The sequence below is a fragment of the Physella acuta genome, unplaced genomic scaffold (assembly GCF_028476545.2).
Source record: "Physella acuta isolate Inbredline_101_S28 unplaced genomic scaffold, ASM2847654v3 ptg000325l, whole genome shotgun sequence".
In the NCBI taxonomy this organism is placed as follows: domain Eukaryota; kingdom Metazoa; phylum Mollusca; class Gastropoda; family Physidae; genus Physella; species Physella acuta.
The window spans coordinates 147,506-175,352 of NW_026731844.1; the positions used below are offsets into that span (position 1 = coordinate 147,506).

The following is a 27,847-nucleotide window of genomic DNA, read 5'->3' on the forward strand; positions in this document are numbered from 1 at the left end:
ATAAATGCATTTTTCACGCTTCACAAGTGTTAGAAAACTTCAATACTGACTGAGAGAATTCTGTGTTGAGATCCCTGTACAACATTCCATACCTTAGCGAACAGCTCTAGATCTATATTCTGACATCAATTAGATCTAAGGGTAAACACAGGCATGTCTAAGAAATGCGAATCATTGACAATTATTTCTGAAGTGAAGTGGTTTCTTCTGACGATACGTTGGTTGATCTAGCAATTCAATAAATTTAAAAAAATAGTCCAAATGTCATTTTAAAAAATGATTTTAAATACACTAAAAATATTTTAAAAAAATAAAAAGCTCTTTCAATAAAACTGAAGCATTTTAGCGTCCGACAAATAAAGTTCGTTTCATTTTTAGTGCATTTAAAACCTTGTGATTATAAATGCTTTTATGTTTCGTTTTAGTTTATACTTTTTAGTAATTAGGAATTTTTATAAAAAGTGAGCTGATATATAATTTTCATAACTGTTGAAACACTTAGTATCAAATTTATTCTTTACAATCCGTTTTTCTCTTGATTAAGTCGTTATATTTAAAGGACTAAAATATAATCAGTGTTTCTTCCAGACGTTTTTCTCCGGGGGGGGGGGGGGGGGGCACTTGAAATTTTCGGGGGGGGGGGGGCGGTAAACTTTCTTCGGGGTGGGGGCGGACACTTAAAAGTATATATTTTCTATATAAATTATATAAATTTCATTTCGTTCGGGTGGCGGTAGAATTTTTTTGGTGGGATTCGCCCCCCCCCCCCCCCCCCCCCCGAAGAGATGCCTGGAAGAAACTCTGAATATAATGTTAACATTACGACCGATCAATGGATAAGTATCTACAGCCGTCGGCTCAGTGAACATCCATTTAAACAACTTATCTCAATCACGTGACTCTTTTTTTTTTACTGAAGATACTAATTTTACTTATTTTTATTAGGCCCCCAGCTTATTTAATGTATTACAAAAATGGGATATTCTTGTGTTGTCATCGGAAATGAATTTAGAAGTTTAAAAGTGAATTACAAAATTTGACAAAAAATCAACAGACAGACTAAAAGCTTTAAAAGCAGAATGCTCCAAGAACTCCTTGTGCTCTAAAAGCTACCTCTCCAAAAATGACCTAAGCTTATTTTTTAAAAAGAAAAAAAGAGCATAATGAAGCTCTTGCGTGTTTTATAGTATTCTTAACAATATCAATTCTTGGTAGTACACTGTTGTCATTGGCCGGCAAGATAATTAGTTGAATAGTGCACGCTACCCTTTTGACAAAAAAAAAGATTATTTTTTTTTCCGCGTCTGTTGAAATTCAGTCAACCAGGAAGGAAGAAACGATTGGTTGATTGGTTGGCTGCAAGCGACAGGCGGGAATATCGTTGACGTCATTGTCTGTCAAATAACAGGGTCTCAGTTACATTCTCGGGTCACTGTCTGGTTAAATGACAGAACATTTCATACAGCATTTCATACAATATTTCATACAGCATTTCATACAACATTTCATACAACATTTCATACAGCATGTCATACAGCATGTCATACAACATTTCATACAACATTTCATACAGCATTTCATACACCATTTTATACAGCATGTCATACAACATTTCATACAACATTTCATACACCATTTCATACAACATTTCATACACCATTTTATACAGCATGTCATACAACATTTCATACAACATTTCATACACCATTTCATACACCATTTCATACACCATTTCATACACCATTTCATACAACATTTCATACACCATTTCATACACCATTTCATACACCATTTCATACACCATTTCATACAACATTTCATACACCATTTCATACAACATTTCATACACCATTTCATTCAACATTTCATACAACATTTCATACAACATTTCATACAACATTTCATACACCATTTCATTCAACATTTCATACAACATTTCATACAACATTTCATACAACATTTCATACACCATTTCATACACCATTTCATACAACATTTCATACACCATTTCATACACCATTTTATACAGCATGTCATACAACATTTCATACAACATTTCATACACCATTTCATACACCATTTTATACAGCATGTCATACAACATTTCATACAACATTTCATACACCATTTCATACACCATTTCATACAACATGTCATACACCATTTCATACAACATTTCATACAACATTTCATATAACATTTCATACAACATTTCATACAACATTTCATACAACATTTCATACAACATTTCATACAACATTTCATACAACATTTCATACACCATTTCATACAACATTTCATACATTTCATACACCATTTCATACACCATTTCATACAACATTTCATACAACATTTCATACAACATTTCATACAACATTTCATACACCATTTCATACAACATTTCATACAACATTTCATACAACATTTCATACAACATTTCATAGAACATTTCATACAACATTTCATACAACATTTCATACAACATTTCATACAACATTTCATACAACATTTCATACACCATTTCATACAACATTTCATACAACATTTCATACAACATTTCATACAACATTTCATACAACATTTCATACAACATTTCATACAATATTTCATACACCATTTCATACACCATTTCATACACCATTTCATACACCATTTCATACAACATTTCATACAACATTTCATACAACATTTCATACACCATTTCATACAACATTTCATACAATATTTCATACAGCATTTCATACAATATTTCACACAACGTTCTGTCTTCCCTAGCTAACTGACACAACATTTCATACAACATTTCAAACTACGTTCTGTTTTCTATGCAGACAGACCATTTCAAATGTGGTTTTACATCGTTCTGTCTTCTCTAATTAACAGACATAACATTTTAAACGCGTTGTGTAGCTTTAATTAAGACCACAATTAGTTTGATTGTAGGACAATTAATTAGATAAAATCTGGTCGCGTGTTGATTAGTTTGACGTGAGCTAGGCAGCACCGGAAACATTGTACGCGAGCCGTCATTAAATGGATGAGAACTTGACGTGTGATTTGGTTTGATTAAATACAAATATTGACTCAATTTTAACAAGTAATTAAAGTTACATCTTCCGATAGAGTTTCACCTATTGTTTGTCACCTCGATAAATGGCTAGTTTCATTGCGTACCCGACTTTATTTTGCCTAAAATGAGTCAGGTACCAATTAAAAGCTGAGTAAACTCATAGATGCCCAGCTAACCGAGGATCCGAACACAAAACATTGCAGTCATGCGCTCTACCCACAGATCACGCCGTCCCGATAAATCAAAGCTACTCCATGTAAGACCAAAAGTTTAAATATTTTAGTCGCCTTGTCTTGGCAAAGTAAAAATGATGGTTTTGTAAAATGATTCTTGGTAAAAATGAGTGTTTTGTTTAAATTCATTGGAAATCAAAACTGACCACCATCTTTCACGAAGTAGATACAGGCCTACTTACTGTGGTGCTAGTGGCAGAGCTATAATGAGAAGTTGTGCACATGTACTGAGGGTGGGCCCATACATAAGGAGTGGACCGCTGTAGTGACGGTGGGCCCATATATAAGGGGTGGACCGCTGTAGTGACGGTGAGCCTATATATAAGGGGTGGACCAATATAGTGACGGTGGGCCCATATATAAGGGGTGGACCGCTGTAGTGACGGCGGGCCCATATATAAGGGGTGGGCCACTATAGTGACGGTGGGCCCATATATAAGGGATGGGCCACTATAGTGACGGTGGGCCCATATATAAGGGGTGGACCGCTGTAGTGACGGCGGGCCCATATATAAGGGGTGGGCCACTATAGTGACGGTGGGCCCATATATAAGGGGTGGGCCACTATAGTGACGGTGGGCCCATATATAAGGGGTGGACCATTGTAGTGACGGCGGACCCATATATAAGGGGTGGACCGCTGTAGTGATGGTGGGCCCATATATAAGGAGTGGACCGCTGTAGTGACGGCGAGCCCATATATAAGAGGTGGACCACTGTGGTGACGGTGGGCCCATATATAAGGGGTGGACCGCTGTAATGACGGTGGGCCCATATAATGCCACATATCGGTGGCCGACCACTGTCATTTTCCTACAGAACTCTCTAGTCAATGTTTTCCATCGCTACAAACACAATGTTGCCTGTCTGAAAACGTAATTAATCTTTTGTAAACCAATGCTGCGAACCTCCACCGACCAAGGAAACAAGACATTTCTGAAAGCCAATCTCCGACCAATCGTCTTTAGAACTGCTGTCCCCTGATTATTGATTTGTGGGGGCGTCAGAAAGCTTCCAATTCTTCTTCTTTGACCTTTGATGCAACCATTTCTCATTTGACTGGCACCTGCGAACGAAGGTGGGCAAAGTCTGATATTTGATTTTCAATGGTCGACATTTTGTGCAATTATCGCGCTAAATGTTGTTTTCAATTTGTGCTAAATGTCACGGAAATCATCTCACAATTGTCACATGTTACATTTGTTTCATCCTAATAATTGTCTAAATTTTCGTTTTCAAAGATGTTTCGTTGAAGAAAAAAGTGAAACGAATTAAAATTATTTTTCATTAAGGTATTGCCGACGACAATACCAGGTATATCTCTGATGATTCCAGAACATTGGTTTCTCGAGAACATTCGACCTTTAAAGACAAATAATTTAAGCGGGTAGGCTCCGGATAGAAACTTCTTAATCAATTTGCCTTATTTATTTGTTTGTGTGTATTTAAGGATACGTTTAGGAAAATATGGTTGCGGCCATCTTGAAAAAAAACCTATTGTAGAGGTCTCAAAATTAAAAAAAAATCAAACGTATATATTGATCATGAAAGCATTGATTTTTCTTTTACTAACTCTAATAGAATCAGCTGGCTAATTTTTATAGCAGAAAATACTCTCGAAATATTTATTTCGAATTTTCAAAGTTTGGTATGGTGAAATACCATTAAAATTAATGCCGATTATTACATGATCAATATGTAAGTTTTTTAACCTTGAGGCATCCACAAAAGGTGTTTTTTTTCAAGATGGTCGCCGTTGTCATGGCAAACACACTTTCAGAAGAGTCCTTGATGCATGCAATTAGTTTTCATTAAGTATCCTAATTAAGTATCCTAATTAAGTAGAGTTTTCTTCCGAGATTTTTTTCTGGAGCCTACCACCTTAAAACAAACATACCAGCGAATTTTTTGTAAATGTTTTAATATAATAAGGTTCTGTGTTAAGTCTTGTAAATAGGATAAGTTCTGTCTTAATTCTTGTAAATAGGATAAGTTCTGTGTTAAGTCTTGTAAATAGGATAAGTTCTGTATTAAGTCTTGTAAATAGGATAAGTTCTGTGTTAAGTCTTGTAAATAGGATAACTCTGTGTTAAGTCTTAAAATTTACACTAAACAGACTCAACGGTGAGTAGATAATTGAAACTACTTCAAGTTTAAATTAGTTTTAAACCTCCCCTTTAAGTAGCTTTTACGTCACTTCAAATATTCAAATTCAAGAGGTCAGCTCGTGCATAACCCCTGGGACGTTAAATTACAAAGAACGTTTGTTAATCTAAAATTTAGACCCAGGGATCCTGCTGACGTTTTCACAGTTGTCTTCCTTGGCTTTTCTATACATTTCGAATTTTTGGATTTTAATTCATTATCATCATCATTATCATGAGCATCACCATCATCATCATCGGCAGCAGCAGCATCATTGCAATCATCAACATTATCATCACAATCACAATCATCCTCATCATCATCACAATCCTCATCAACATCATCAACATCATCAACATCATCATCATCACAATCATTATCATCGGCAGCAGCAGCATCATTGCAATCATCAACATCATCAACATCATCATCACATTTATCATCATCATCACAATCATCATCATAATCATCACAATCATCATCATCATCATAAATATCATCAACATCATCATCACAATCGTCATCATCATCACAATCATCAACATCATCACAATCATCATCATCAACATTCTCATCTTCATCATCACAATCATCATCATCATCATTTTCATTATCATGAAATTTAAATTAAATTAATTTTTAAGGCCAATCATTATACGATGATAGTCATTCATCTATCCTTCATATAAATATATTTTTTTCTGTCCAAATTAGACACTATCATAAAAGTAAACTTTCCTCTTTAGTCGTCCATTAGGCAGATGAAGTAGAGTTTATATATTTCTTGACCTTGGCATATGAAAGGATATTGTGATCAGACTATGCCCAGCCGCCTTTACTTTCGCTAATGTGAGTTAGGTACCCATCAGAGCTGGGTGGACACAGGGACGTTCCACTAACTTGAACCCGGATTCGAACTCGAGACTTTCGGTTTAGCCGTTACATGGCTTAGATCATAGGACTACAAAACAAAGAACCTAAAACCACATTTTTTATGTCCTAAAAAATTATGCTAAACTTTAAAATATATTTTAAAAATTTAAATACTTGAATTTCCAAACTATTGTCGAATAACGCACATGTCTAAGGGTAAGAAAAACATCTAATTATTTTAAGCTATCACTTTTCACTCAACATATCTTTTCCCGGTGTAATAGTCTAGTTTATGCACACGAAATTTTTCCTACCGCAAAAATTGATTTTTCCAGTTTTCTTTTGTGCTTTAAACGTTAAAGCATTTTACCCATTATTTTTTCTAAAACTTCAAGATAAATTATTAAAAGAAAGAATACCGCCTTCTGCAAATCAATAACAACTTGACACGTGCTATGTAAATACCGAGAAAATGGCGTCTAACTAAACGAGTGTTGTGTGGTTGTGTGGTAGACACCAGCAGTACAAAACTTAAGTTATCGATCTTGGCTTCAAAGTGCCGTGAACAGAGTTTCCTGTCTGTCGGCTAATGAAAGAAAAACTTTGGAAGATGCTTCTCTGTTATCGACCATTGTTTGGCTACCTAGGGATTGGGGGATGAGGTCTTACAGCTACCATCATATGTGATTGTGTAATACCATATTGGTGGCAGACAAAACAAGTTTTACTAAGGTCGTTGGGTTTCATCCCAGGGTAGTTGAAATTTGTAGGTCTTTGTGTTTGATGATCTCATTGAAAGGTTTACTAATATCTTTATTCTTGACTATGAACGGTATCAATAATACTGAAAGATTCATATCTGTATTCAGGTTTGTTTTGTTTCACAATATGTTTGATGAAATAATTTTTTGTCTAAGCCTTGTATATTAACTTAATTGTATTTATGGTTGGAGTTCAGATTTTTTTCCCGGCATCTCTACCGCCCCCCCCCCCCCGAACGAAATGAAATTTATATAATTTATATAGAAAATATATACTTTTAACAGTGTCCGCCCCCCCCCCCCCCCCCCCCGAAGAAAGTCTACCCCCCCCCCCTAAAATTTCAAGTGCCCCCCCCCCCCCACCCCGGAGAAAAAAGTCTGGAAGAAACACTGTTGGAGTTGTTGTATGGGCGACAATGTGACAACGCAATCTATAGTTGTTAGCGCTGTGTAAATATAGTCTTTAAATGGCAGCTCTGTGTATATAGCATCTACATCGTAGCACTGTTCCATATAACATACAGATGATCTACAAGGTAGCAGTATGGCTGTATAACATTTAGATGGTACATGCATGTATAACATTAGGATGGTACATACCTGTATAACATTAGGATGGTACATACCTGTATTACATTTGGATGGTACATGCCTGTATAACATCTGGATGGTACATAGCTGTATAACATTTGGATGGTACATGCCTTATAACATTTGCATTGTAGCACTATACCGGTATAACATCTGGATGGTACATGCCGGTATAATATTTGGATGGTACATACCTATATAACATCTGGATGGTACATTCCGGTATAATATTTGGATGGTACATACCTGTGTAACATATGGATGGTACATGCCGGTATAATATTTGGATGGTACATACCTGTATAACATCTGGATGGTACATTCCGGTATAATATTTGGATGGTACATACCTGTGTAACATATGGATGGTAGCACTATACCTGTATAACATCTAGATGGTGCGTACCTGTATAACATCTGAACGATAACACTGCCTACCTAACACTTCAACCCTCTCATTCAGCCAATCGGTTTGTACCTCATGACATCATCCATATCTTCGATCTATTCTTTTTTTTTCTTTCAAATCTCCGAGAAATTTGAACAAAAAAAATGCCATCAGGATATATGCCAAGTTTTATAGCTGGTACATTTTGAACAGAACAAAAACGCCACCAGGAAATGTGCCAAGTTTTATAGCTGATATATGGGCGATCATTCTTACAGGAAAACATATTCAGGCTTTTTATGCCCTATCTGATGGCCGTAAAAATTGCTTGGTTTGTCTCTGTTCAAACTTCGATTTCCTTCTTTAATTGCTTGTTTCTTTTTTTTTTTTAAAGAGCATTAACGACTTTTTTATTTGAAGATAAATTTGCTATTTAAATATAAATTACATCAATTTTTCTATAAAAAACGAAACAAATGTAGATCAGAAATTTCTTATATCCTTTAATAATTAGCAGTCTAGCACAGAGCCGCTAGGTCCCCGCTGTACGTATCTGACGTGAAAGCTTAAAAAAGAAGTTAATAAATTCAATTTTTTTTTGTGTGAACTGTGTGAAGGTTTTGTTACAGCAGTGAACACTGTTCACGATCCAGACCACGACAATTGTTGCATCTGATCATGTCTAGCTGCCATTAGTGTTACGTCAGTTATCCACGCGCCTGTATATCCTGTCACGTGACTAGCCTGCTATGCCTGCTTCCCCATGCGTGACGGGTCTGTGGGGGGGGGGGGGGGGGGGGTAACATAATACCTGGGTTAGGTTATGTAGTAGTTGGGTTATATAAACCTAATAAGAATCGTGTCTTCTTATTAATCAATACTAGCGCGCATTGCAGGATCGTTCGACAGGAAATCAAATTTCAATACACAGCACGCACTTAAGTTTATACGGCTGAGAAATGTAAAATAAATTCCAGAATATTCTGCTCGGTTTTCGTCGACAAATACGTTTAGCTAACCTCCCGGTGTGTGTGTTTATGGTGGTGTTCATAACGAAAGCAATAGCTAGCCAGGTGCAGGTATGTAAACAGATATTTTAAACTGGGGATTGGGGGAAAGAGTACACCGGAGTACGGTGCCCGCTTAGATGTGAAGCAAATTTAATTAGCTCGCAGTAAGGGTAGACAAATCTTGTTGGTGGTGGGTAGATGCGCTGTGCACCGGTTCTGTCAACATCTTCACTGATGTAATCACAGATAGTCAGCAGCTTACATGAGGTAATCACATGTGGTCAGCGCCTGACATGTGGTCTCTCATCTTACATGATGTAATTACATATGGTTAGTACATACATAAGGTAATCACACTTAGACAACATCTTGTACGATGTCATTATAGTTGATAATCATGTATGAGGGTTTCTAATAAATGACGTCACGCCAATTACGTGATCTTTTGACAAAGAGCTGCGTGATACTGGGGCAGGGGAGTTCACGTTTGCTGTTATGGTGACAGTTTCATATCACGTTGCGTGTCACGTTTCATGTCACTTTTGATGTCACGTTTAATGTCACGTCTGATGTTAAGTTTGGTGTTACGATCTTACGTTTCATATTACATGTGAGGTCATGTTTGATGTTGATTTTGCTGTCACGTCTGATGTCACGTTCGATGTCACGTTTTATGTTACTTTTGATATCACGATGTCATGTTTTATTTCACCCGCAAGATATAACCTCTGGAAATAATGAAACATTAACTGATGGTAGTTGAAGAGTTTTTAACGTTGTTTTTTTTTTTTTTGGGGGGGGGGGGGAGAGAGAGGGGTCTAGGTCAGGGGTCGGCAACCTGCGGCTCGCGAGCGGCATGCGGCTCTTTTGATATCAAGATGCGGCTCTCCAGCTCCTTGAACAAATACTAATAATCTTAATAAAAAAATAAAATATTTGAAATAAAAAAAATGTTAGTGGCTCTTTGAAACCAGGGAAATTTTGAAAATTGTAACTTTTGGCTCTTCCGCTTCAAAAGGTTGCCGACCCCTGGTCTAGGTGTATCATTGTCTAGGGGGGGGGGGCGGTCATCCATAATTTAAACCATTTTATCTCTCATCCTCCCTATTGTCAAAAAAAAACAGACCCCTCCCCAGAAACGACGTCACTTCTTGGCCTACCAACCCCTTCTATATTGTAGTTTTTGTTTTTATAAAACAGGGACTCCCCTCTAAAATATTTGATGAGTTCGGTCAACATTAAGTTGAACCTATATTGATCCAATCTATGTTGCAATGTACAAAATAAACTGTTCTAAAAGCGTAAATGGATATCGTCACATTTTTTAAACACCTTCCCCCTTCCCCTCATCAACATACAACACACGTCAGAACCCCCCCCCCCCTCCTCAGTCCCCTAGGAGTCATGGCCGGCGCTACCTATATGGCGAACTAGGCGGTCGCTTAGGGCGCCATCTCTAGGGGGGGGCGCAAAAGGTTTAATCGCTATTATCAAAAAGTACCTGATAATTAATAACCTTTAGAAAAGAGTAGCTATTTATTTCGGCACCCAGGACGAACTATCAATTTGGCACCCCCCCCCCCCCCAAATTAAGTCTATATACGCCTGGTGTATAATGTTTTGTATTGACGGGGTGTTCAAAGTATTGTACTTGTTTGGTAAATTTTGATGAATCGTTTAGATTTGGGAGTAACGGCGGAAGGCTGTTGCTGATATGGTTTCGTAGGTATAAAGTATCGAAGTGTAAAAGTGTCATAATTTTTCTTTGGCTGTTTTGTAGTTTAAGATCTAGTGGAATCTGATTGGTAATAGAGAAATGAGAATGCAGGCGATGAAGTATCGTAGTTCTGGAGTTCGGGATGATTGATTCTTGTGGTATTAAGGTATCGAATTATATTTACTGTTAAAGTGTATTAGTAGGTCCAGTGGAAATCGTTGTTGATTGGGAGTATCGTATGTAGATTTTGGTGAAGTAAACGAGTTGGTGTCGTAGTTCTGGAGCATCGAGTCTAGTTATGTTTCGGTATCGATGTTTGATATGTGTTGTAAATGTAGTAGAGTATATCAAGTAGTCGAGTTTATCGTAAGTAAGTTGAGGATAATTCAGTACGGAACACACTACAAGGAAAGGTAGGCGTTCTCTAGTTGAAAAATGCAAATTTTTTTAGGAATCTATATTACCATAATACATAATATTAAATAGGATGGAATTTAATAATTTACTGTAAACTTTGTTTTTTCAAATTATAATATTTTTATAGCAATGTCTAAAACAGTTACCCGTGCTTGATCTTTGGAAAGACGTCCCTTTATTTAGGGGATCCAAAATTTGATATGCATTAAAATTTCCGTAATTCAATAAAATGTGTCATCAAAATTGAATAGAAGTATGTTATATTAAAGTTACCATATTTTTTACTTTCAAACAAAGCCTACAGTTAAGTATTCAATAGGTAAAATATATTGCTTTTACAAGATTACATAGCTAAAACAATACATTTGTTAAAATTATTACTTAAGAAATTTAGAGCTTTTAATTGTGTTTTTCAAGCATGTCTTAGTTACACTTGGTTAATTTAGCTATTCTTGAGAAAGCTATTTCCCTTGAATGAAATTTTGGTCTATGTATTTCCAAATGGGAGGTAATTCGTTGCTTAACTTTACATTAAATTAATTTCCTGCACCTTAGGTTGACCGCTTACTTATAAATACAACTTTAAGTTATTATTTGCTATTGTGACAATTATATAGAGCAGAAGTTCTAAACAAAATAGTTTGGTAGTTTTTTTTTTAGCATTATCAAGTGGAAAAACCAATACATCAGTAGCCGTTGAAGATTGCAATACTTAATGTTAGTAGACATACAGTTAGCCGTAAAATTAAACATCTAATTAATTGTCTTTTCATATTTTTCACCTTCTCCTAAAGGATTTATATAACAAAAATGTGATAACGCTTGCAAACTTGAATTGAATGAATTAGTACAAACTTTTGAGACAAAAGAGACTAGTAAAATTTGATTTTAATGTCTTCTTATAACGTGTATGCAATTGATAATTAATTAATATGTCACTTTTAATTAATTGTTTTCTTATACATATGTTTTAGAAATTAATTTGTGTGAAAAGGGGCGTTTTAATAAGTTTTGCCTAGGGCGCTAAATAACCTGGCGCCGGCACTGCTTCGGAGTGTAGCGTCGTATATACACATACCCCCCCCCCCCCCTCCCGCCCCCGCTGACGTCAATTATTGAGCGACACCTTTGTTACATATCATGTATCCTGATGCTCGTTATGATAAGCGTTCTGTGCAGTAAATTTTTTACACGTAACAAGACGACAGCCTTGAATTCAACAACCGTCTGCTGAAATCAACTATGTTTAAAACATTTGACATATAATAATCACCGGCGCTATAAACCTGTAATTTGAAGAAATTCATTAATTATTTGAAATAAACAAACCCAACTACATTCAAATTACACTGGTTCTTATTTTAATCGTTTCCTTTTTTTTAAAGATTTTTTAATCAGTAAAAACTTCGAGAACGTGAAACCTTGTAACGATTTTTTTTTTTAAACGGCATCGCTAACTTGTAAGTCTTTATTTATCGATAACGTAGGAAGTCTGTGATTTGTTCCAGATTGTTCTGGCCAGTTATTGAACAGTGATAAAGTTTGGAGGAATTTCCAAGTTCGTGAATTTTATTCCTTCCGGTATGTTTTTTTTTTTTTTTACAATTATATTGTTGACTGGAATATTTAACGGTGTCGTCTGCCTTGTGACGATTGGTGTTTCTGGCATTTGGTACATTTCTGGTCAGAGAAAAACTAATGTTTCCTTCTGACCAATGTGTTGTGAATTAGAAATAAAACAAATATCTGAGTGTACAGAGCTAAACTAGAATCTATGTGCAACATGGCTGCTAATATGTCGTCTTTTTGTTTTATTCTACAGGGTTATCAAGGGCATACGATAACCTTCGTTTAAAATGGTGAGACATACAATAGATGGGATATTACATCGGTGAGATTTTCTTTTGATAAAGGGAAGCCACTCCATTAGTGAGACTCTTCCACCGGTAAATCTGTCTAATTGGTGAGATTGAGTGCTCAGTGAGACACTTCATCAGTAAATCTGTCTAATTAATGAGATACGTCATAAGTGGGACAACTTCATCGGTGAATCTGTCTAATTAATGAGACTACGTCATCGGCGAGACTACGTCATCAGTGAGACTATGTCATCAGTGAAACTACGTCATCAGTGAATCTGTCTAATTAGTGAGACCACCTCACTCTATCAGTGAAAATATTCCATCAACGAGGTTTTATCACAAGACTTAAGAACGTCGATATTCCCTTCATATTCTGATAGAACCAAACGGATGGATATTTTTCTAAATACGTATTGGAGAATGTATTGATTCGTAGCGTTTGTTCCGAGCGTTCATTTTCAAAACGGTAATGATCCTTTGTATATCATGGCCTCTATTTACCGTGTTACATAACGAGGTACCTACATACTAAATAAAGCTGCTTGTTGTTTTTTTCAATACTTAAAAAAAAAAGTTAAAATAAAAATAAAAACAAGCTACATGATAAAAGATCGAATTTAAACATGGCGGGGATCATGACGTCACCACCGCTAGGAACTATTTTACCGTTTCTAAACGTCCCACAAATACCCCCGGGGGTTTACAAACCTGGACACCACCCCCGGGGAGAGAGCGACATTTACAGCCGTCTGGTGAAAGACCAGAGTGAGTACTACCATATGGACCAGACCAACGTCCGCACACGGACCAACGCCTCTTTGGTGGTCACCTACGACGTCTCCGCCGCTGAATCCGCCAACGGAAATCTCTCCAACGGTTCAGATTTCAGCGGATCTCACACCGCAGATAGGAACGTCTCCATGTGGATGTCGTCGTGGTCCACGGCCGTGTCCACGTCACCGTCACAGTCGTCACTGCCTCTGACGTCACAGGGTGACGCGGCCGTGACGACGGCGTACATCGTCGTGTTCTCCAGCTTGTTTTTTGTCGTGGGGAGTGTCGGGATAGCCGGGAATCTCATGGTCGTCTACATTGTCCTGTCAGACGGCAAGATGAGAAAGTAAGTGTTTTTTGCTGGTTTTATTAGGTTAACTTTGCGTTTGTAATTTTTTGCTGGTTTTATTGGGTTATAGTTACGTTTGTCATTTTTTGCTTGTTTTATTGGGTTAAAGTTAGGTTTGTCATTTTTTGCTTGTTTTATTGGGTTAAAGTTAGGTTTGTCATTTTCTGCTTGTTTTATTGAGTTAAAGTTAGGTTTGTCCTTTTCTGCTTGTTTTATTGAGTTAAAGTTAGGTTTGTCATTTTTTGCTTGTTTTATTGGGTTAAAGTTAGGTTTGTAATTTGTTGCTTGTTTTATTGGGTTAAAGTTAGGTAAGTCATTTTTTGCTTGTTTTAGTGGGTTCAAGTTGCATTTGTAATCTGTATATCTGTCAGCCTTTCATCAAAAGGTTACAAAATTCGGTACTCTTTACAGCGCTCCTCCCAGCACTAACCCGCCTCCTCCCGTCAGTACATTCCACCTCCCCTCACAAAACCACCACCTCGCACCACAAAACCACCTCTTCCCGTCAATATATTCTACCTCCCACCAAAAATCACCACCTCCCACCACAAAACCACCTCCTCCCGTTAGTACATTCCACCTCCCACCACAAAACCACCACCTCCCACCACAAAACCACCTCCTCCCGTTAGTACATTCCACCTCCCACCACAAAACCACCACCTCGCAGCACTTAACTCCTTCTAAAAGAAACCCCTCGATTAAAAGATTAACTTTCTTGTAAGTGGTGTTCATCAAACTTATGCCAGGGTGTACAATATCTTCAAAAGGTCATAGTTCATGAGCCATTGTTGTTCTAAAAGCCATGGAACGATTACTTTTATCTGGCGTCATCCCACCTTCTCTGACATTTAAACAAAGTACAACGATATTATTTTTTTAAAGATTTCAAAAAAGCGATACATTTTTAAAACAGCTATATCCCTAGTGTCAGGGGCATTCACTCTCTCGGCGCCTAGGGCGATGAAATAAATATTTAAGTGTTCTTGTTCGGAGTTCTAGAGATATCAGCCATTTTAAAAGTTTGAACTTCCCAGCCATCTGTACTTAATTCAAGTCATTTTTCTATCGCTCGCCTTAATCTAAAACCGGGCTTAACCTTAGACCAGGAATTAGCTTTAACCCACAAGCCTGACCTTTCAGCTGAATCCTGATCCTATCATTTAACACAGCGATTTCTACCATCTTATGTTATTTCTCGATCTTGCTGTTTAAACTTTTCGACCGCGGGTGTTTGTATTCTTGGACTTTGATTCTAAGTTATGGAATGAAAGAGTGTGTAAAAGCACCAAGATGTTTCCGCTTTTTAATGAGAGACGCTAGGCTAGAAGGTTAGAAAACGCTGTCCTTATCACACGACGATTACATCAGATGTAATGATCTGCTACTATAGCGTCCTGACGATTACATCAGATGTAATACTTGATCTGCTACTATAGCACCCTACAATCATACAAGAATCCACAGTCTATGACGAGCTTATGTGAGCTACTGCTTGACTGTAATGTTATGTTAGTCAGTGTAAGTAATGTTAGTTACTGCGTACTTGGAATACTTTGTACAAACTGACTCCAATTGATCTCAATTAGCACGAAACTCTGGATACTTATGTGTTGAATTCAGGATCCGGGTTCGAAATCTATGAAGACTTAAGATTCTGTCAAGCCCTGGGTTAATAATATGCCTGCCTTGTGATTCCAAAACTAATTTAAAAACAGCGCGAACAGTATCAATGCTGGATAATAGTAACATAATGGTTAATAATGTAACCTTATGATAATAGTAACCTTATGGTTACTATACATATATATATATATATATATATATATATATATATATATATATATATATATATATATATATATATATATATATATATATATATATATAATGAAACGGCATATATTGCTATGAATAGTAAATGGGTGTATGAAAATGTCCCCACACTATTGCGTGCATGAATTTCTGTGCCCTCCTCCCAATTTTCATCTGATTGAGGTACGATAACTACTTCAGCACGTCAAAAGTCTGCCGTCTATTGCATTGGCGAGAGCCTGTGAACCCTATTACTGTGAGTGATCAGGAACTCAACATATTTATGCCGCTGTCCATCTTAGCTCTGTGCGCATGACGGGCTCTAGAAGATTCACATGAATGCTGATATTTCATACTCTAACCACAACAAACCTATAAAACATAAACCCTGACTAGATACAAATTAAATTCTTAAAATACTACCATTTTTAAAGAATTTACAGACGTAAAAAAATGTTATACTTAAGTGGTTATAAAACAATAACATAAAAACGTGTATACTTTCAATAGCGCAAGTAGAATAATTTGAGTCATTTCAACAAACTCGCTGGTCCATCTTTTATGCCAGATAAATTTGTTAAATTGTTTGTAAAGAGATATTAATAGTTTTACTTAATTTAAATGGATGTAGCAATTAAGATTGATTGTGAAATAAATGGGGATGCTAATGTGTCCCGGAGTATGTTTTCTTTTAAAATATTTTGTTCCGAAGCTGTGCACTCAAGACCCCGTATGTGTATGTTTCAGCCGGTATATCAAACGATCTGGGTAACCAAATAAGTTTAGTCGATACCAAATTCATTTAAAAGGACTTGAATGAAAACACGTGACCCTGGCCGTGACTAGAAGCTTCCAGAAGACTTTACACCCGCACGGCTAGAATTATTCCACCACATGGCTTCCCGCGCCGACTTCCTTCAGTTAAAGGCCAATTACTCTCTACCTAAGTTCCAATAAATAAACCGTCTTTAAAGGCCAATTACTCGGTACATAAGTTCCAATAAATAAACCAATTACTCGGTACCTAAGTTCCAATAAATAAACCGTCTTTAAAGGCCAATTACTCGGTACATAAGTTCCAATAAATAAACCGTTTTTAAAGGCCAATTACTCGGTACCTAAATTCCAATAAATAAACCGTCTTTAAAGGCCAATTACTCTGTACCTAAGTTCCGATAAATAAACCGTCTTTAAAGGCCAATTACTCGGTACCGAAGTTCCAATAAATAAACCGTCTTTAAAGGCCAATTACTCGGTACCTAAGTTCCAATAAATAAACAGTCTTTAAAGGCCAATTACTCGGTACCTAAGTTCCAATAAATAAACCGTCTTTAAAGGCCAATTACTCGGTACCTAAGTTCCAATAAATAAACCGTCTTTAAAGGCCAATTACTCGGTACCTAAGTTCCAATAAATAAACCGTCTTTAAAGGGCAATTACTCGGTACCTAAGTTCCAATAAATATACCGTCTTTAAAGGCCAATTACTCGGTACCTAAGTTCCAATAAATAAACCGTCTTTAAAGGGCAATTACTCGGTACCTAAGTTCCAATAAATAAAACCGTCTTTAAAGGCCAATTACTCGGTACCTAAGTTCCAATAAATATACCGTCTTTAAAGGCCAATTACTCGGTACCTAAGTTCCAATAAATAAACCGTCTTTAAAGGCCAATTACTCGGTACCTAAGTTCCAATAAATAAACAGTCTTTAAAGGCCAATTACTCGGTACCTAAGTTTCAATAAATAAACCGTCTTTAAAGGCCAATTACTCGGTACCTAAGTTCCAATAAATAAACCGTCTTTAAAGGCCAATTACTCTGTACCTAAGTTCCGATAAATAAACCGTCTTTAAAGGCCAATTACTCGGTACCGAAGTTCCAATAAATAAACCGTCTTTAAAGGCCAATTACTCGGTACCTAAGTTCCAATAAATAAACAGTCTTTAAAGGCCAATTACTCGGTACCTAAGTTCCAATAAATAAACCGTCTTTAAAGGCCAATTACTCGGTACCTAAGTTCCAATAAATAAACCGTCTTTAAAGGCCAATTACTCGGTACCTAAGTTCCAATAAATAAACCGTCTTTAAAGGGCAATTACTCGGTACCTAAGTTCCAATAAATATACCGTCTTTAAAGGCCAATTACTCGGTACCTAAGTTCCAATAAATAAACCGTCTTTAAAGGGCAATTACTCGGTACCTAAGTTCCAATAAATAAAACCGTCTTTAAAGGCCAATTACTCGGTACCTAAGTTCCAATAAATATACCGTCTTTAAAGGCCAATTACTCGGTACCTAAGTTCCAATAAATAAACCGTCTTTAAAGGGCAATTACTCGGTACCTAAGTTCCAATAAATAAACCGTCTTTAAAGGGCAATTACTCGGTACCTAAGTTCCAATAAATAAACCGTCTTTAAAGGCCAATTACTCGGTACCTAAGTTCCAATAAATAAACCTTCTTTAAAGGCTAATTACTCTGTACCTGTTCCAATAAATAAACCGTCTTTACAAGCCAATTATGGTGTGCAAAATGTCAAATTAAAAAAGACGCATAAAAACAGAACGACAACATCGCTTATATACAAAGACTTACTTCTCAATGGTCAGCTGTTCGCTGTACAGAAACAGCTTTACTCTACTTCATCTAGACTGCCGGGTACTTGAAGTTTTTTGTTATAAAATTCTACATGTTATTTAATAGCAGATAGAACACGACAGCTTTACTCTACTTTATCTAGACTGTCGGGGAATTCAAGTCTTTGTTGAAGTTGATTTTGAGCCGTTAAATTATTTCTAGCTTCGCAAATTATTTTATATCCAAATGTTCGTCTTTTAAACAAAAAGCCTATAAAGTGAAATCTGTCTAAACAAATTTACTTCCATTCTTTCTTAAAAACAAAATTATTGTAATATGATGAAGCAATTAATTAAGCTGGGATTATTGTGTTGTTACTATAAATAGCTGCATGTGTACTGTTATATTTAGACCAGCCAAGCGCGTGAGTTTAAAGTGCGAGTTGAGTTCTTCAACCGCCGGATCGGGTTGCATGTTTCGACCACCGGATTCAATCAGCGAGCGTTTCCGAGACACGGAAAGATGGCGGCAGTTAAACGGATTGACTGCCGGGTGGCAGGCGATCAGGCAGATTGTGGCTAAGACAGTTTGGTCGTGCACTGGTCTAAACACATGTATTTGTGATTGTTCATTTGTAGGCCTATAGTTTGGCGTTGAATCGTAGAAAATACATGCATTTGTTTGCAGGTACCTTTGCCTTTTGTAGATAAAGCTGTTTGCTTTGTATTGTTGTAGAAATATCTTGTTTGAACAAAAAGTCATTTTTCTATGTCATATTGTAGAAATTTACAGGTTAAATAAAGACAGTTTACTTGCACTAAAATGTGGAATAAAGAAACAATATTACATGATATTAAATAAGAATATAATAGATGAATGAAGTGGGGTTTTCAGAATATTGATCACGGAGTTCCTGTACAGCCAATCAATGTCTGTCTTAAGCAACTGAAACTTCCGATTATAACTTAGGCTTGATGAGAAATAAATAGAAATAGAAACTAAAAAAATTATTTCAAAGTTCTATGGATTTGCAACTTTTATAACATTTTTTTCTAAAAAGATTAAATCTCTGAACTATTCACGTTCTCAAGACCCGGATAAAATGAAACAAATATAATTTATATAATGTATGTAGAAAATATATAGTTTAACAAGTGTTCCCCCAGTCCCCCATCCTTCCACCTGTAAATTTTATTTGCGCACCCACATCGAAAGTTTCGAATTCCCCCACCCCAGCCCGGAGAAAGAATGTTATATACAAGGGGACAGCCACTCTTCTAGGAGAGACAACTCCAAAATTAAACAACTGCTGCCTTGTAGTTTGTTCTTGGTTGGACAAAGGCTATGGAAGCAAATCCAAAAAGAAAAGCAGGCTGAAATCGGAGTCAATGGCCTCAAAGCGCATAACCAGTTGACACGTAACGCTTAATTGGGTTGGAGGCGTGGTCGAGTCGGCAAAAAGTTCATGGTTGATAAATTCGAACAAAGTCTCGAGTTCAAACCCACTGGCAGATAAATCTCGATCCCCTTCAACACTAATAATTAAGAACGAAGAAGAAGAAGAAAAGATATATATACAAACCAATAAATTTGAACCCCACCCGGACCTCCAGCCCAATATAACATAGTTCCCTCATCATGCTCTATAACATGCACACGACACCTCATTGTCGCTATCAGATGGTACTTTTACTTTTTGTCAACTTCCGCTGTTTAGCTCAACATCTTCCTGCGCATGCGCGAAGCTCACACTCATCCGTTGGATCTAAAGACAATGTAATCGCCTTGTCCGGCAGTTCATTTCCGTCCCACGGCTGTCATTATCCCCCCGTGGGGACACCTGGGATCTCCAGGGATCGGCCATGTCGTGCTAGAACTGGACACAGCCAGACCCCGTCATATCCGTTTATCCGGGTGGTTGCTTTAAGTGGATCTTTGCATCGTTTGTTTTCAATTTGTCTCTGCTCGCGATATCGCACAATCTATGCGAATCGGTTGTTCGAGATCTATGGGCTTATATGTAAACAACCCAATAATGTGGCCATCTGATACTCATTTGACATTCTGGGTATTCGTGTAAACGGTGTTTTTGTGCTATAAATAGCACATGATTTACTATAATTACCCATGGTTTTTTACTGAATTTTTAAAGCGGGCTACAAAAACATAAGAATAACAAAAAATGGTAACTTTAATTAAATATCTTGCTCGTAAACAACGATCACGTATTGGAGCCCATACATTAAGAGACCTTTTATGTAAAATCGCATGCTATTATCATCTCTATATGCGCATTGGTTTTATTTAGGTGGCTTGATTTATACGATATGGAAGAAAAGGTATATTTTATCTTTAAAGTAGTTTTAGGTCTGAAAAAAAAGGTTACAGCTTAAAAACCGAAAAAATAAATCAAATATGTGAAAAATGTCTGTAAGAAATATGCTAATGCAAAGAAACTGTACCTTTTTTTTCAAATTAACTTTTTTTTTACGATATGTGATATATGTCGCAAGCTAGACCATATCAGTTTTTAAATCCAAATCCTGATTTGTCTGTAAAATAGGCAATCAACAATTATTTTTTTATTCATTTGCTGCAAACAATTTTATCAAGATAATAAAAACATTTTTACTTGAATAACCTCGACACTATATTCTATGATGTATACATCAACACACATCAAAATGGTTTTTGTTTAGGTTTAGGCTACAGAACAAAAAGAAAGCAAAACTGTTTGTCCACATGCTTAGGGTGCTAAATGCTTAGAAATGTATCAAATGGAAGGTGCTAACCTATCTTTGAGCTCATAGTTCGCAGCTTTAAAGTTTACGTGTGTTGGGAACAGGCTGAGGGTACTCTCATTTGATAGAACTTCACTCACACACTTGATAGAACATCAATCTCACACTTGATGGAACATCACTCACACACTTCATAGAACATCACTCACACACTTCATAGAACATCACTCACACACTTTATAGAACATCACACATAATCACACTTGAGAGAACATCACTCACACTTGAACATATATACATTTGATGGAACATCATACATACACACACACACACCAGATAGAACATCACTCATACACTTGATAAAACATCCCTCACATACCTGACATCACATACTGAACAGCAGAGTACGCAAAGCTGGTGAAGCTACTTGTGCAACCGAAGGACCGACAACCATACACACAAACACACACAAACACATACACACACTAACAGTGACGCACAAACGCACATACACACATCTCACACATACAGACACACAAAACAAACACACAAATATACCAATAAACACAAAACAAACACACAAATATACCAATAAACACAAAACATAAACACACCAAAGAACACACCAACACACACAAACATACATACACACAAACACACAGAAACGGAATCTAGATCTACCTAACCATATTTACATCAACTGAATATGTCAAGCCGCTGAAAAGAAATACGAGTTCACAAGTGCTGAAATGTCAACGTCCTGCAGCAAAAATAAAATTATTTCCCCTTAATGTTTATTTCCGATGTCGGAAATTTCCACACACTTTAAAAAAAAATAACGCGTTTTTCAGAGAAGATAATTTGTTGAGATTTGAACACCGTTAAAGGGGACTTAACCATCATCAAACCTCCTGCTTGACACAGTAATCGTATCAGTGACCCCTGTAAGCCACGGAACTTGTATGGGATTTTCCCGGGGTTGGTCCACTAGACGGTGTTGCATTAGATTAATACACCTTATATTTTACTCGAAATATTTCGGATTTTTAAAATTGTTTTTTTAAAGACTATTGTGGTTATTCCGAATATTTTTTTCCATTCGTTTTCTCATTTATAGACGGCTTTTAAAATGTTTACAGTCTTAATGAAGCGGGTTAAACAACTACTATCAACTGTCAATATGGTTTCTCCGGTTTAGTGACGTACATAGGGTGATTAATGTCTAGACGTTTCATTCAAAAATTTCAAGCAGTGATTACTTCCCCTTACGTTATAAACTCACCAGCAAGGGAGACAATATCTGACGAAACTAAACATTGTTTTTCTTGTATAAAATTGTTACTCAGCGAGATAGTGTGGATGTTTATTCTTCCAGCTAGATATAGTCTATTGTATGGGGTATCGTCTGCTGGATGTCTGGATGGCATAAGATTCTCTCTTTTGTACAATGGAGAATTACGACCCTTAAAGCTTGGAATTATGTTACGTCCAGCTAAGTCGTGTCATGTCTAGCAAGGTCGTGTCATGTCTAGCAAAGTCGTGTCATGTCTAGCAAAGTCGTGTCATGTCTAGCAAAGTCGTGTCATGTCTAGAAAAGTCGTATTTTGTCCAGCAAAGTCGTGTCATGTCCAGCAAAGTCGTGTCATGTCCAGCAAGGTCACGTCATGTCCAGCAAGGTCACGTCATGTCTAACAAAGTCGTGTCATGTCCAGCAAGGTCACGTCATGTCTAGCAAAGTCGTGTCATGTCTAGCAAAGTCGTGTCATGTCTAGCAAAGTCGTATTTTGTCCAGCAAAGTCGTGTCATGTCCGGCAAAGTCGTGTCATGTCCAGCAAGGTCACGTCATGTCCAGCAAGGTCACGTCATGTCTAGCAAAGTCGTGTCATGTCTAGCAAAGTCGTGTCATGTCTAGCAAAGTCGTATTTTGTCCAGCAAAGTCGTGTCATGTCCGGCAATGTCGTGTCATGTCCAGCAAGGTCACGTCATGTCCAGCAAGGTCACGTCATGTCTAGCAAAGTCGTGTCATGTCTAGCAAAGTCGTATTTTGTCCAGCAAAGTCGTGTCATGTCCAGCAAACTCGTGTCATGTCCAGCAAGGTCACGTCATGTCTAGCAAAGTCATGTCATGTCTAGCAAAGTCGTGTCATGTCTAGCAAAGTCGTGTCATGTCTAGCAAAGTCGTGTCATGTCTAGCAAAGTCGTGTCATGTCTAGCAAAGTTATGTCATGTCTAGCAAAGTCGTGTCATGTCTAGCAAAGTCGTGTCATGTCTAGCAAAGTCATGTCATGTCTAGCAAAGTCGTGTAATGTCTAGCAAAGTCGTGTCATGTCTAGCAAAGTTATGTCATGTCTAGCAAAGTCGTGTCATGTCTAGCAAAGTCATGTCATGTCTAGCAAAGTCGTGTAATGTCTAGCAAAGTCATGTCATGTCTAGCAAAGTCGTGTCATGTCTAGCAAAGTCGTGTAATGTCTAGCAAAGTCGTGTAATGTCTAGCAAAGTCGTGTAATGTCTAGCAAAGTCATGTCATGTCTAGCAAAGTCGAGTCATGTCCAGCAAAGTAATATTATGTCCATCAAAGTTGTATTTTGTCTAGCAAAGTTGTACCATGTCCACCAATGTGTCGTGGCCAGCTATAATTAGAATGTCAATCTATTACGCTATGTCAATGTACGTTCAATATATAATATGAATGTCACATGAAAAACAAAGTAATGTTACGTGGGTGTGGAAGGTGACAGATGTGTGTAAAAACAGAGCATATATAGACATAGTATGTACACACGTGTTCTGGCACAATATACATCAAAGTGTATATGTGTATGGTGTATTTACGCATAGACGCCTATTTATTTCTTTAAATGCAACAAATCTAGCAACATTTATAACAATAAACATGCACTGAAAAAAAGAAATGAAAACAAACTTGCTGTCTTTAATGAAGGCTTTGGTCGCACATGTGATCGTTTACATATCTTAGGAACCAAAGCTTTTATTCTTTTATTTTCTTATTTTCTTATTTTCAGTGCATTTAAAACTTTATTAATATAAAGGGGTTTTCTTTTCATCTTTTTATTCATTCTTTCTGAATAAAGTTGACAGCACATAGGCTACGACTATAAATATTTGCTTTAAAAGCCGTTCAGTAGCCTGCAATCCTCTAAAGATAATGATCTGCTCCATCATCGTCCACGGTTGATTGTCGAGCAGGAAATCAACCAGCCGTGACAAACAGATCACTGTCGTCTGCCAGCGATCACTAGTATTTAATCTTGTTTTGTTATCTCCCTTGAATTTAGAATTAAAATTACGTTTTAAATTAAATGTATTTTAATGACTAACCTAATGACTAAATAGATTTAAAAGCAGATATTCTTGCATTGTCATGGGAGATTAAATCGCTGCATTAGAAATGGGTTAAAACTGAGTTAAAAGAATTGCCACAACCCACAAACAAACAAAACAACAAGACAATATGAACTAAATAAAAGCTTATAAACATATTTTGTCCATAAAATCCTTCTGTCCTTTTAAATTAATTTCTAACAGTTGTGATTTTTTTTTCAGATAATAAAATAATTAAAGCACGAGATTACTAAGAAAAATTAATTTTAAAATACTTTAATATAGCTGGAAAATCCAGCTAATTAATCTTATTAAGTTCTTCAGTCTACTTGAACCAGCGTTAGTACGACGCACTTCAGTGTCAATGAAATTAGTTTTACGATACTCAGCCACTGTCATCAGTTTAAAACTAGATCTATATTATGAGTTTTAGTACCCGTAATTTTAAGATCAAATATTTTGTTTTAAAATATGGAACACTTCACAATGTGTGTCATTTTTAAAGATCCGTCAATTGAACAATTTGGGGGAAATGGTGGTACACTACATTGTTATAAAAATGTTATACTTATGTAAGCTATATATCGCGGCTTTTTTAATGGGGTGGGGTGTGATTGGGGTGGGGAGAGAGAGAGAGCACGATTTCCAACTGTATAATTTTGGAGCTATAACCCCCGAGTAGATGAGGTTCGTTAGCTTTGGGAGAGTAACCTATCTACATGAGTCGCACCAAAATCAAAAAACTGCTGCCTTGTAGTTTGTTCTTGGTTGGACAAAGGCTATGGAAGCAAAGCCAGAAAGAAAAGCAGGCTAAGTCTGAGTCAAGAGTCCAAAGTTGAATTCCATATTGATACGTAAAACTTAACTGTATTGAGGGAAAGTCACATCAATATTGAAATCAAGCACGAAAAAGAAGGGGGGGGGGGTATTTAATTTATTCTTATAAAAAAAATTAAAGTTCAAGGCATAAGGAATCTTTTATTGTGTATGTGTGTGTAAGCGAGCTGGCATCACGTCATGATATCATCACCATCGAGATATCCCACAATCCCCCTATGATCTGCATACAATGAACTCCTTCCTGCCGAGCGTGAGACGAAGTTGCTTCCCTTCTAATCTTTCACCATGGCTAAATATTGTCCAGCTATGCGGGGTATCAAAGAATATTTAGTAGCTAAACTTGATCTACGGAAAAGCAAATGCAATTTAAAAAATTGTTTCGTATTTCATCCTTGCAACTTGCTACGCCTTCTTCAAGTATTGTGAAATAAAAATCTGGTGACATTTTAAAGGTTACACCGTGTCAGATTACTGAAGTGTTGGTGTTTGAAAACGAGATTTAGAGGAAAACTTTAATGCAGAGTTTAGCCTCTTTATTGAATGGAATAGATCTGACGAGACAATTAAAATATTTTACACAATCTTTACAAACTATGGCTTAGTTGAAAATCTATCTTTGAAATAGCCTGAACTTTTTATTACAAGCTTTTATTTAACTCACTTCCTCGTCAGTCTGTCGTCAGTCGTCAGTCTAGACGGAAACGCAGGAGTGAAAATTCGGACAGTTCTACTTGACCGACACGATTCACAGTTGGCACGTGGGTCAAGACATGAAGACAATGCAATCTGAAACTAAATTTGACTTAATTGGATGCCTAATTGATTTTTTATGAATTAATTAAAATTTGGACCGAATTAGTAGGCATGTCTAGCCAACCACACCACACGCGTCATCAATAGCTGCGCCATCACGACCACGTAATGGCTGCGTTCAAAAACCATTGCGCGCCTACTGAACGCGATATTCAGTAGGCGCGCAATGGTTTTTAGTCATGTAACTCTAATGTAGATAAAACATGTAAAGTACTGAAAAAGAAAATCATAAAAAACGTTTTAATAACAAGCTTTTATGTAATGATGCACTAAAAAGTAGAAAATAAATTATAGACTACTATTTAAATAACTATAAAGAAAAGCGTGGGTGTCTTCCTTAACATTAGTAAAGGTATCCAATAGATACTAAAGTGACCCACGCTTTTCTTTATAGTTATTTAAATAGTAGTCTATAATTTATTTTCTACTTTTTAGTGCATCATTACATAAAAGCTTGTTATTAAAACGTTTTTTATGATTTTTTTTAGCTATAGTTTAACTATAGAGACGCTCTTCTCTAGCTGACTAGAACTGACAGCTAGCGCGATCATGTACTTGCAACAGCGCCATCTCGTGTCAAAAACCACTTTTTGATCCAGGCTACAAGGAGCGGATGTTGCATCATGTTTAATGTACTCAGACGGATAGTGAAGGGAAATAATCTGTTTAAATATTTGACTGATCTCCCTTTCAAAAGGGAAATTCCGCACTAAGTTCAGGGGGGAATATTTTATTTTATTCGATAAAAACTTTATTTAAAAGTAAAATTCCGCACTAACCTTTACAGAAAAGGTTAAAGTTTTTAGAGAGAAATAAAAGAAAGAAACCTAAAAAAAATTAGTTCTTATATTTTTAAAATGAAATTTGCTCATGATTATAAAGCAATTTTTTAATGTCAATTTCTAAATTTCCTAGTTTTCATTTTTTCCCTACATTTAAATAGTTGTTGTCCTGTTAGTATTCTCTACCCTAGCAATTATTTTTGTCGTTTGTCACACTGAAGCCCCTGTGATCTGACCTGAGTTTTTGCTGGCCACACAGTTTTGCCATCAGGACCGTCTAACAAATATCGCCCCTTGAGTTCTGCTGGAGTTGCCTGCCCTGTCTGTCACTGTTGTAGGTGGACGTGACCATGGTTACATATCTAGGGCAGGGCGGGTCTACACTAGAGTATAGGACCAACTGCCATACAGGTCTTTTGTGGCCTAGTTTAAATCATTTTTCACTTTTTCCAATGCTTTATTATTACGTTAGTAAACTTTGTCCTATTTTGTTTGGCTTTGTGTCTTATATTTTACGCCATAGGGCAATAGCATTTAATAAATTAAACGTAGGTTATGAGTGTAAGTATAAAAAAAATGTATTATTGTCTTGCGCGATAAGTAACCAAATGAAAGTTGCGTCATTAGATTAAAATCATTAGATGGGTTCAAGAGGCGTAGCGACCCTACCCGGCGTCCGGGGAAAAACTTTCGATTTGCACCCTCCCCCCCTCGAACTTTTCATTTGCAACCCCCCCCCCCCCTCAAAC

General features: G+C 36.7%; 2 protein-coding genes across 2 annotated transcripts in view; both read left to right on the forward strand.

Moving 5' to 3' along the window:
• The first annotated feature begins 1,538 nt into the window (after nucleotides 1–1,538).
• LOC131940706 (uncharacterized) lies at nucleotides 1,539–13,049 on the forward strand. The gene is made up of 3 exons (XM_059299463.1): nucleotides 1,539–1,672; nucleotides 2,030–2,152; nucleotides 13,028–13,049. Exons 1-3 carry the CDS (start codon nucleotides 1,539–1,541, stop codon nucleotides 13,047–13,049), a joined length of 279 nt encoding a protein of 92 aa, XP_059155446.1.
• A 641-nt stretch (nucleotides 13,050–13,690) lies between these two features.
• LOC131940707 (neuropeptide receptor 15-like) overlaps nucleotides 13,691–27,847 on the forward strand; it is a 100,774-nt gene continuing 86,617 nt past the window's right edge. Inside the window, exon 1 of the mRNA XM_059299464.1 lies at nucleotides 13,691–14,187. Within this exon, the coding sequence (XP_059155447.1) occupies nucleotides 13,691–14,187 (497 nt within the window). The remainder of the gene's footprint in view (nucleotides 14,188–27,847) is intronic.